Genomic DNA, 12,392 nt, shown 5'->3' with positions numbered 1-12,392 from the left:
TCAAAGGTTAGTTTACAAACATGATTGGTTTCTTTGAGGTTGAGTTATAATAATAATTATAATATTTGTATGTTGTGACAAAAAATGGTAAACTGGAATATTTTGAATGTTTTGTAGCAATGAAAATAATGAATAACCTGAGTAAGCTTGAAGACAAGGATAACCTTTTTGATGCCACAAATGGCAAGTTGGTCTGAAAGGTATTGGCACAGCAACTTTTCCTGCAAATGGTTCAGCACTTGTATCCCTCAGAAACTGCAGTTGAGACAGCTGAGCCTTGATTTGCCAAGTTGTAAAAGAGCAAAAGCTGTTTAAGTTTATTATTGTAATGACTAAGAGATTGGTTGTGAATTAAGTTTTCCAGTTAGGTTTATTATATTTTATTTGGTTTTTATTAATTTCATATTGTCTATGCAGGCAGCAGAACACAGAAGGCCTCCTGAGCATACAAGCAAATTCTATGCCAAAGGAGCACTGCAGTATTTGGTACCCATTCTCACTCAGACGTTGACTAAACAGGTAACACATGAAAAAAGATGAACCTGATGAATTTGAAGTATCCAATTTTGTGCTAATTCTAAATGTTTCAAATTGGAATTTGATGTACAGGAGTATGGTAAACTGCAAGTTTTAGTTGAGCAATTAATGCATGAAATTGATGTTATATTTTAATTATCTAGCAGCTGTTCAATGCAATGTGATTTGCTAAATTATATATTCCACCCAAGAAGAACACGGCATACTTTTGTGGCCCATTTTAAACTAAGAATTGTAACTGCTGTACCTGAAGATCAACATGGGTGACTGTTTGATCATTGGGAGATGTGACATTCCCTTGAAGTGATTTACAAAATTTTGGTGAAAGACACCATTTTGTTTAAATAATTGTCATTGTTGAGATCCTATTTTTGGTCATTAATCCAATAGAAGGCACTTTCATGTGGCCAAAATCCCCCGATGTAAAGCCTCATGCCCATATGTGGCTGTCACAAGGCCACTTGAAAGCGCAGGAGGTGCATGCGAGGCGAACTTTGTTAATCGCTGGAACACTGAAGTCTCCCCCACGCCCCAGCACATGAATGCAGCCACCTGAAAGCAGCTGCTATGGGAATAACATTCAGCTGGTGACCACCTGACAGCCCTTCTCCCTGCTGCCCCTGCCCTCTGTGTGGGACGTCAGGGTAGGGGGCAGCCAGCACTGGCTGTCCCCATACTGATCCCGCTACCCTGCTCTTTCCCCACAGCCCTGTATCAGTCCCCACACTGTGGGGCAGATGTCATGGGCTGCATCCCACTATCTGAACCCTGACAGCCCGAAGAGACAGGATCTCTGAAGTTATTCCTGTGAAGCTGTCCTTTTCAGATGGCCAGCGCTACGCTTTCAGTGCTACTACTTGAACGACCATTCCACAGGTCTGAATCTGCTTCTGCTGGCACATACTTGACAGAGAATGCACCTGAAATAAAGTAAGGTGAAATAAAATAGTTCAATACTGAAACACCTCTCAATTTCTTCCGGCTACCTTTCTGAGTTAGTCCCATTTGCACAATATTCCTGAAAATTAGTACAATTTAAAAACCTGTCTAAATGTCTGAAACAAATTGAACCCTTTACAACTTTCTCTGGCAGATTGTTGCATATACTTATGACCCAACAAAATAATTTGCCTTGCACTCTAGTTCTGGATGTTTGATTTTCTGGCCTAGTTATACAGGTTGATGCCCTGCGTCCTTGAAGCGTCACCAAAGAAAATCCAGATCACAGAAAATGCCCTGACCTTTTTTTAAAATAGATGGGAATTTCTAAATTGGGGGATTGTTATGATAATAGATTGATGTTGTTAGATCAATGAATGATTAAATATGATATACCTTGTAATAAATTATTTTGATGTTTTCAATTGAGGTCTTGTATAAGAGAAATTAGGATCAGAAATTATTTTAAAGGATCTTTTCAAATTTGGAACAAATTATGCTTGATGGAATGATTAAAAAGTTTATATGAATTGTATATATATTATTACAAGAACAGACACCTAAAGTAGGTTTGTTTAATTCAAAAGACAGAAGGGAACAAGATTTAGATACGATTATAAATCAACAAGATGGTAAAATTTGTGTAAAGAAGTTAATGACAAATATTAACAATGTAAAATATAGATTACTTTGTTATAATTTTCTACACCAATTATTTATTAATCTTCAGAATTTGAGTAGATGGAGATCGAATTTATCAGATCAATGTTTTAGATGTGGAACAGAAATTGGAAATTTTTTCATTCTATGTGGTCTTGATTAAAGGTCAACTTCTTCTGGCTTTCTATTAGTAAATTTTTACAGTGGATAATGGGGGTGAATTTTTCTTTAAACCTTGAATTACTTTTGTACGGAAATTTTGAAAGTACTACCAAATTGTTGGTGCAAATTAAAATTTGTTGGTTTTAGTAATAGCAAGGAATTGTGTTGCTATAACATGAAAATCTGATGTTTCATTAACATTAGATAGATGGCATGCTGAGATTCAACATTCTATTCCATTAGAAAAAATAGGTTAAATTTAAGGGATAAATATTCCTTATTGTTGCAAATTTGAGGGTCGTAAGCTAAAATGATGATTTTAAAATTATAACTTTTTTCCTGATCAGTGAAGTTTTCCCTGAAGATATAATGATTTTATGATGTCTTTGAGGTCTGAGTGTTGAGGTCTGAGTGTTAACTGATGAAATATGAATTAATCAATTGTAATTTTTTTATAATGAAAAATTGTGAATTTTAGTTTTGGGGGTGTAGTTTATAAGGGTTTTAGTTTTTATTTGTGATTGTAATCTTTTTAGTTTTTAGATTTGTTTTTACTTATGTATAGTTTCCACATATATTTGTTAACATTCTATTATATCATTTTGGTATATTGTTAAATATTTGGTCTTCTATGTATTGATTAATTAAAATATTCCCAAAAAAAGAAATTGTTCCAACCATCCCCTGAGCAGGAAAACTAATTTTTAAAGTATAAATGTAAGGATACTGAAAACAGTCCATAACCTAAAATTTCTTCGTGTGGTTGTTGAAATTGAAAAAGTTGCCATTGCAGATTAATTTGTCTTAATTTGACATGAGCTCTAGGAAATTTTAAAACCATGTCTTGCTCCTTTACCACCATCAGATAAAATGTCACATGGGAGATGTTCCAGCATGTGCCTGCATATAGTTCAGTTTTCAAGCTAAACTAAATTGGTGGTTCTGGGCTTTTGAGTGGCACCGTGAAGTGCAAAGCAACAGGGAGTTTTTGAAAATGACTGTATGTTAATAACTTGGAGCTTTTTGTGTGGTGTTGATTGACATTTGTGAGAAAGCAATAACTTTAATCTTAGAGGTTTGTTCTGCTCTTCCAGTCACTTCTCCATGTCTCCTATAGTCATCATGCATACATGTGACAATAGAATCTTTTAAACTCCAGAACCTGGGTTACCCTCCTGGGAAACCAGTTGCGATTACTGCAGCAAATTTGTAGGGGGATTGGCCCATTAAATCAGCAATCTAGTAGCTTAAGAGAGATTCCGCTCCCCCCCCAACACGTCAGGTTCTCACCAGAAGTACTGCCAGGTTCAGATGCTGGCTGCCCAGTGATGCACACAAGTGCTGATGTCACCGGTATCAGTAGGTTGGCCATTTTTGTTTTCAAATTGCCTGTGGACATGTCCTAGGTTAACTGGGTTCCCTGACTGCCTCCAAGGTAAATCAGGAACCCATTGGATTCCATCTGGGTTGAACTGGTCAGACCCTCTATAACTGCTGTGTATGTAACTGGGGTGCTATCCAAGCAAATTGCCCAGTTTACTTCATTTTAAAATGGCAGTTTGAAAGGGCCAAATGTGACTTTGTAGAAATGGTGATCCTCCTTCCAACATGTATGAATGCAGAACAAGTCAATTGGTTTTGGATAAATTTTAATCATAATTTGGTTTGAAAATTTCAGTTAGGATTGCAACCAACTTGATGTACTTTTATTTATTTAATCACAGCCATTGCTAAAAATGAGATCCATTATCGATTTAGAATGTCTGATCAGTTGATGCTGACATGCACTACTCTAGTGAATTGTTAAAAAGTAATCTACCCTTTCGCTATTAGGATGAAAATGACGACGACGATGATTGGAATCCATGCAAAGCCGCTGGTGTTTGTCTCATGTTACTGGCGACCTGCTGTGAGGATGACATTGTCCCACACATACTTCCATTTATTAAAGAACACATCAAAAATCTAGATTGGAGGTACAGAGATGCAGCTGTGATGGCATTTGGCTCTATTCTGGAAGGTCCTGAACCCAATCAACTTAAACCACTTATGATACAGGTAAAAAAATATCTCTTATAGCATTTTTATTTTCAGTCATTGTGATCTTGAGGCTACTAGAAAGTACTGTTTGAAATCATCATATCACGGCTGTTATAAAATCTCTATTTTTATATTAAATTGTCTAGTTAAGTCATGTAAGTCATAATAATATTGAAGAGCATTACCAGATTGGACTTTGGTAGGGAATTTGTTCATTAGAGTTGGCATTGGCAGGGAAGGTTGCTTGTGTTGCGGCTAGCTTTGAAACAGACTACATTTGATATCAACATAATTTGTTATCATTGAAAACAACATTTAGAAACCTTCAAAATCATTCTGGCTATCATCATCTGAAGCAAAGATGGCAGCAGGCATGTCTTTCCTAACTGTTTGAACAGTCATCATATGGGTTCCAGTCTGTATCTGATAAGGCGGTTTCCGCTTCGTCATCAGTGTCCCACATTGAATCATCTTTGGTGCCATCAATTGCACAAGAGATGCCATAACTCTAAATGATTTTATCACAGTTCCTACTTTAACATTGTCCCATGTTTGAACACAAAGTTAAACAGGATATCAAGTGATGCAGCACACATTGCCCCGCCTTTCTGCACTCGACATCCATGTATCCCATTCCTTGCATACATGATCTTTGAATGGCTTGTTCAAGCAGACATTGAGAGGGATAACTGACAAGTAAGTATTATATAGTACAAATCTACTTTTCACATTCTCAGTTAAGTGTTAATGAAATATATCCCAGACCAACAAACTCTACTTTGCATTGTTACGAGCCTAAAGGACCCCAAATCCTAGCAGCGATAGATATTTACCACAACAAATGGTTACTTCGTAGCGGCAGCTACACTGTTACTGAAAGAACACACAACCAGACGGGTTGAGAGCAGAACTGATTTATTGCAGGCTGCTGGACTCGACATACTCCCAACCCGGACCTGGCTAAGAACCATGCTGGGGGCGCTGACGTCATCCGGCCGTCACTTGGTCCCCCAGCGTGGGCTTCTGATCCCTGTGATGAGAAGAAGGGGAAACACCCAACAGCGCCATTTTGGAAGGCTGCCCCGCCGCGTGGATTACAAGCGGCGCTAGTTCGCCTGCCTACTGGTGTGCCGCCACACAGCCCCCCCACCCCACCCCAGAACCAATGGCAATTACTTTTTTAGCTGGGCGTCCTCGCTTCTTGGGCTAGGCCACATTCACTGGTTCGGTGGGGTCGAGGTGCGTTGGCTTCAGTCTGTCCACAGTAAACAGTTCCCTCCTGCTGCTGATGTCCAGAGTGAACGTAGAGCCTGAATGCTGGACAACCTTGTATGGCCTCTTGTAAGGCCTCTGCAGAGGTGTCATGGGCGGGCCCAGCCAAATAAAAATGTACTCTGCAGAAAGGAGCTTGCTGGGGATGTGAGATGGCTGTGTGCCATGTCTGGGTGGCGATAGGGGTGCGAAGCAGGCTCGGAGGTGGGGAAACAGCTCGTGCGACGACCACTGGGGGTTGTGAGGCACGTTGATGAACTCACCAGGAAGTACCAGCAGTGAGCCATATACCAGCTCAGCTGATGACACCTACAGATCCTCCTTGGGCATGGTTCAGCCATGAGGAGGCTCAGTTTCACCTCCACTAGATTTCATCTGACATGACCAAATTCTACTGTGTAGTTGCTGCCCTGGACCAGGCCACTGCCACATGCGTGCTGAACCTTGTTCAGCACCCATCCGCCAAAGACAAATACGAGACCATCAAGCGAGTACTCACCGGATCCCTCGGACTATTCAAGCGCGAGCGTGCTACTTGGATGGTGTACCTCAACGCCCTGGGGAACAGGTCCCCGATGGAACTGATGGATGAGATGCTCACACTCATGGGTGATCACACCAACTGCCCACTCTTCAAACGCATTTTTCTCGTCAAATAAAATCACAAAAAGCAATATACCAAAAAGTCCAGAGATCTAAGTAATATAAGTAAAGAACTAAGCCTCGTTTTGGATGAAGTACAAAAAAGCTGTAGCAAAACAATGTATAATGTCAACCTGAAAATCAGAAGAATGCCTGAGAGTACAGCAATGTACATAGAAATGAATAAATGTATTCCATTGGAAAAAATAACATATAATTTAAGAATTAACGTCACAGTATTCGAACAAATTTCGGAACCGTACAGGGAACACAACAGAGAGGTCCACGGACCTCCACCCCCTAAAATGGCAGAATGAGAAGAAGATGAAATGAACTGACCCACTATGTAAAAGTGGATGACACAATTTTCTTCTTTATTTTCATTGCGTGATGACATTGTTTAATGGGTTTAATGTATTGTATATGTTGAATGTTTAGTGGGTGGGGAGGGGGTGGAAAGGAGAGAGGGGGTAAAATGGGAGAAAATTATACTATGTTCAAGAGGGAAATGTTTGTATGTATTTTGTTCAATATGGTTCATAGAGTGAAAAATAAAAAAATAAAAAAGATTACCCTCACAAGATTTTGATTCCATAATCTTATGATCCATTACTTCCTCAACCCTGTGAACTGAGAGGAGTCACATGATGGAGTAGTGGCCGGTAGGGGAACTCCAGTCCTCTCCAGAAAAGTTAAAAAAAAGATAGAGAAAAAGCAAAGGCACAAACATATAAACCAAAACAAAGTGAAAGTAAAGGTGTGGAGAAAATGGCAGCGAAGAAAGAAAAACCAAAAACAATGGCCTTGGAGAGAGAAGCCCCGAACTCGCGACTACAAAAATAGCTCACGGAGCCAAACAAAAGTGTGCAACCGTGCATGCGTGATGCACAAGACAAAAATAACACTGATGGGTGGGGGGACCAGCTGAGGAGTAAATCTCCACAGCTGAAACAGACAATTATAACACAACAGCAAGAGGAAAACATTAAAAATAACAAGAAAGAAGAGAGTAAAAATAAGAAATCAAAGAACAACAGATGACCAACCCAGAGGAAGAAGATCAACACCAAGACACCATTAATAAAAATAATAAAAACAAAAATACCCAACAAAATAAAATAAACAACCCAACAAGAAAATTAGAAGAGACAGAGGTAAAGGACACAGATCCTGGAGTGGACTCAGAAGAAGAGGAGGAAGAACACAGAAATGGAAGATGAAGGGAAGGGCAAGTACATGGTTATATTTTTTTTAAAGAATATATGGAAACAGTAAAAGAATGGCAGTCACAAGAATTCAGTGAAATAAAAAGAAGAATAAAAAGTACAGAAGAAAAAGTGAATAGATTAGAGATGGTCATGACTGAAAGAGGAAAAAGAGTAGAAAAGGTGGAAGAACGAGAAACAGCCATAGAAATGGAGGTAGATGACTTAAAAAAGAAATTAGAAGAATCTGATAAAAAAGTTAAAGAAACACAGGAGCTGTTAGCTCAGAAGATAGATATAATGGAAAATTATAATAGAAGAAACAATATAAAGATAGTGGGCCTTAAGGAAGATGAGGAAGGCAAAAATATGAAAGAATTTATAAAAGAATGGATCTCCAGGGTCCTAGGAAGACCAGAATTATAGGAAGAAATGGAAATAGAAAGGGCACACAGAACATTAGCCCCTAAACCACAACCACAACAAAAACCAAGATCCATTCTAGTAAAATTCCTAAGATATACAACAAGAGAAAATATATTGGAGAAGGCAATGAGAAAAATAAGAGAAACCAAAAAACCACTGGAATACAAAGGTCAAAACTTTTTTTTCATATCCACATATAGGCTTTGAACTCCTGAAGAAGAGAAAAGAGTTCAATGCAGCAAAAACAACCCTATGGAAAAAAGGTTATAAATTTATGTTAAAATACCCAGCAGTACTTAAAATAGTTATTTCGGGGCTGCAAAACAAACTATTCTCGGATCCGGAAATAGCACGAAAATTTGCAGAACAACTACACAACAGACAGAGAGATGAAGAAATGTAACAAGAACAAAAATGACAACAAACTATATGTATGTGTGTATGTAGGTACATATATATATGTATGTGTGTGTATGTATATATATGTGTATATAAAAAATAGAGTATAGGTAAAAACTAAGTGGGGAATGAAAGGAAGTAAGGAGGGAATTAAGAGAGTGACCTTTGTTATATATGAAGATTAAAATCTTTTCTGGGGGGGCTGGATGGGGAAGAATTAGTCACTACGAAGTCAGTTGAAGCTAGCGAGCAAATTCGTAAATCCAAATGGAGAGGGGAGATTCTGTTGCCCGACAAGGGACAAAAGGCAACTCAGAAAGGGGAGGGACTATTGGGATTAAAGGAATTTTAGATAAGAGAATAGTGGAAATATTTTAAGTTTTAAAAATGTTGTCTTATAATGTGTTCAAAAAAAGAAAGCAGAAATGGATAAGAAGGGAAGGTGGTGATGAAGAAATGGAAAGGAAAGATAAACAAAGTATGAAATGACTATGCTGAACTATATGACTTTAAATATTAATGGAATACATAACCAAATAAAAAGGAAGAAACTTAAATTTACTGAAAAAAGAAAAAAATTGATATAGCATTCGTACAAGAAACACATCTAACTGAAGTGGAAAACAAGAAATTAAAGAGAGATTGGATAGGACATGTAACAGCAGCATCATATAATTCAAAAGCCAGAGGAGTAGCTATATTAATCAATAAAAATGTACCAATCAAAATAGAAGAGGAAATAATAGATCCAGCAGGGAGATATGTAATAATAAAACATCAGATATATTCAGAATTTTGGAATTTACTCAATGTATATTCACCTAATGAAGAAGATCAAAAATTTATGCAAGATATCTTTTTGAAGATAGCAGATATGCAAGGGAACATACTAATAGGAGGGGATTTTAACCTTAATTTGGACTCAAACATGGATAAAACTGGGGGAAAAAACTAACAGAAAGAACAAAGCAACCAAATTTATAATTAAATCGATGCAAGAAATGCAACTTTTGGATATATGGAGGAAACAACACCCAAAGGAAAAGGAATATACATATTATTCGGGTAGACATGAAGCATACTCAAGGATAGACCTATTTCTGTTATCAGCCCACATTCAAGGGAGAGTTAGGAAAACGGAATATAAAGCTAGACTATTATCGGACCACTCACCCCTGTTATTGGCAATAGAGATAGAGGACATCCCACCAAGAATGTATAGATGGAGATTAAACTCCATGCTACTTAAAAGACAGGATTTTAGAGAATTAATTGAACGACAAATTACAATGTACTTTGAAATAAATTTGGAATCAGTTAAAGATAAGTTTATACTATGGGACGCAATGAAAGCGTTCATCAGAGGGCAAATAATAAATTGTGTAACTAAGATGAAGAAGGACTACAATCGATAAACAGCAGTTGGAAAGGGAAATAACAAATATAGAAAAAGAATTAGCAATAAAGGAAGATACAACTAAAAGAAGAGAATTGCCAGATAAAAAAATAAAATATGAAACACTACAAACATACAAGGTGGAGAATAACATAATGAAGACAAAACAGAAATATGAGCTAGGAGAAAAAATGCACAAAATTCTAGCTTAAGACAGAACAAACTAAAAGAATGGTATTGGCATTAAGGAAAAAGGACAAACAAATTACATATAATCCATCGGAGATCAATGAAAATTTCAGGGAATTCTACAAGCAACTATATCAACCTGAAAACGAAGGGAAAGAAGACAAAATAGATGAATTTCTAACTAAAATTGAACTACTGAAATTACAAAAAGGAGCAAAATAAATTTAAAAAAAAACATTTGAAATAGAAGAATTACAGGAGATATTAAAAAAACTACCGAACAATAAAACACCAGGAGAGGATGGATTCCCAATAGAAATGTATAAAACATTTAAATACTTATTAATTCCTCCTCTTCTGGAAGTAATCAACCAGATTGATAAAACACAAAGAATACCAGATTCATGAAAAACAGCATTAATTACAGTAATACCAAAGACAGGGAAAGATCCACTTGCACGAGCGTCATATAGACCAATATCTTTACTTAACACAGATTATAAAATAATAGCTAAACTCTTAGCAAACAGATTGGCTGACTATGTACCAAAAATAGTAAATCTATACCAAACTGGATTTATTAAAAAAAGACAGACAATATCTGTAAATTTATTAACTTAATTCACGCAATAGAAGGAAATAAAACTTCAACAGTAGCAGTTGCTTTAAACGCAGAGAAGGCCTTTGACAGAGTAGAATGGAATTATTTATTCAAAGTACTACAAAAATTCAGCCTACTAGAGAAATATATTAATTGGATTAAAGCAATATATAAGGGGCCATTGGCGAAAGTGACAGTAAATGGATATATATCAAAACAATTTAACTTAAGCAGATCAACAAGGCAGGGATGTCCACTATCTCCCTCACTGTTCGCGTTAGCTATAGAACCACTAGCAGAACTGATAAAAACTGAAAATAAAATAAAATAAAATAATATACTTAACAGAACCAGAAATATCAATAAAAGAATTACATAGGAAATTGAAGGAATATGGAGAAGAATCGGGGTACAAGATCAACGCAAATAAAAGTGAAGCAATGCCAATGAATAATGCGGATTTCACAAAGTTTAAGAAAGAACTGCCATTTAGATTACAAACACAAGCAATGCGATACCTAGATATACAACTAAATAAAAACCTCAGCCATCTATATAAACTCAATTACCATCCATTAATGAAAAACTTACAAGACGACTTAGAGCATTGGAAAGACTTAACACTAACACTGATAGGAAGGATGAACTGTATTAAAATGAATATTTTCCCAAGGATGCAATACCTATTTCAGTCATTACCAATACACCTAACAGAGAAATTCTTCAAGGAGTTAAAGAAAATAATAAGGACATTCTTATGGAAAGGAGGGGAAACCGAGGATAGCACTAGATAAATTAACAGAATGGTACAAACGAGGCTTACAACTACCATACTTTAAGAATTATTAAGATACCTTTCAGATTTTTATCAAACAAGGGAAAAACCAGATTGGACCAGATTAGAACTAGATGAAATAGGGCAGAAGATATCTGAACATATACTGTATAAATGGGATGAAAAATTGATGCAGCGTAGGAATTCACCGGTATTGCATCATGCAATCCAGTTTGGTATAGATTTACTATTTTTGGTACATAGTCAGCCAATCTGTTTGCTAATAGTTTAGCTATTATCTTATAATCTGTGTTAAGTAGAGATATTGGTCTATATGACGCTGGTGCAAGTGGATTTTTCCCTGTCTTTGGTATTACTGTGATTATTGCTGTTTTTCATGAATCTGGTATGCTTTGTGTTTTATCAATCTGGTTGATTACTTCCAGAAGGGAATTAATAAGTCTTTAAATGTTTTATAGAATTCCATTGGGAATCCATCATCTCCTGGTGTTTTATTGTTTGGTAGTTTTTTTAAATATCTCCTGTAATTCTTCTACTTCAAATGGTTTTATTAATTTATTTTGCTTCTCTGTTTGTAATTTCGGTAGTTCAATTTTAGATAGAAATTCATCCATTTTGTCTTCTTTCCCTTCGTTTTCAGTTTGATATAGTTGCTCATAGAATTCCCTGAAGTTTTCATTGATCTCCCTCTGTTGGATTATATGTAATTTGTTTGTCCTTTTTCCTTAATACCAATACCATTCTTTTAATTTTGTGCGTTTTTTTCTCCTAGCTCATAATATTTCTGTTTTGTCTTAATTATGTGCTTCTCCACCTTGTATGTTTGTAGTGTTTCATATTTTATTTTTTATATGCCAATTCTCTTCTTTTCGTTGTATCTTCCTTTATGCTAATTCTTTTTCTATATTTGTTATTTCCCTTTCCAACTATTCTGTTTCCCGATTGTAGTCCTTCTTCAATGTATATTTTAATTTGTCGTTCAATGAACTCTCTAAAATCCTGTCTTTTAAGTAGCATGGAGTTTAATCTCCATCTATACATTCTTGGTGGGATGTCCTCTACCTCTATCGCCGATAACAGGGGGTGAGTGGTCCGATAATAGACTAGCTTTATATTCCGTTTTCCTAA

At 36.4% G+C, this 12,392-nt stretch overlaps 1 protein-coding gene across 2 annotated transcripts in view; it reads left to right on the top strand.

The window, feature by feature from the left end:
• LOC138750159 (importin subunit beta-1-like) overlaps positions 1 to 12,392 on the top strand; it is a 51,236-nt gene that overhangs the window by 10,653 nt on the left and 28,191 nt on the right. For both annotated transcript variants that reach the window (XM_069912304.1, XM_069912303.1), the window contains exons 9-10: positions 418 to 519; positions 4,132 to 4,356. In XM_069912304.1, coding sequence (XP_069768405.1) covers positions 418 to 519; positions 4,132 to 4,356 — 327 coding nt within the window. The remainder of the gene's footprint in view (positions 1 to 417; positions 520 to 4,131; positions 4,357 to 12,392) is intronic.

The sequence above is a fragment of the Narcine bancroftii genome (assembly GCF_036971445.1).
Source record: "Narcine bancroftii isolate sNarBan1 chromosome 12 unlocalized genomic scaffold, sNarBan1.hap1 SUPER_12_unloc_2, whole genome shotgun sequence".
Taxonomy (NCBI): Eukaryota; Metazoa; Chordata; class Chondrichthyes; order Torpediniformes; family Narcinidae; genus Narcine; species Narcine bancroftii.
Note: the sequence above shows the minus strand (reverse complement) of the source record. Positions and strands in the feature narration are given on the sequence as shown.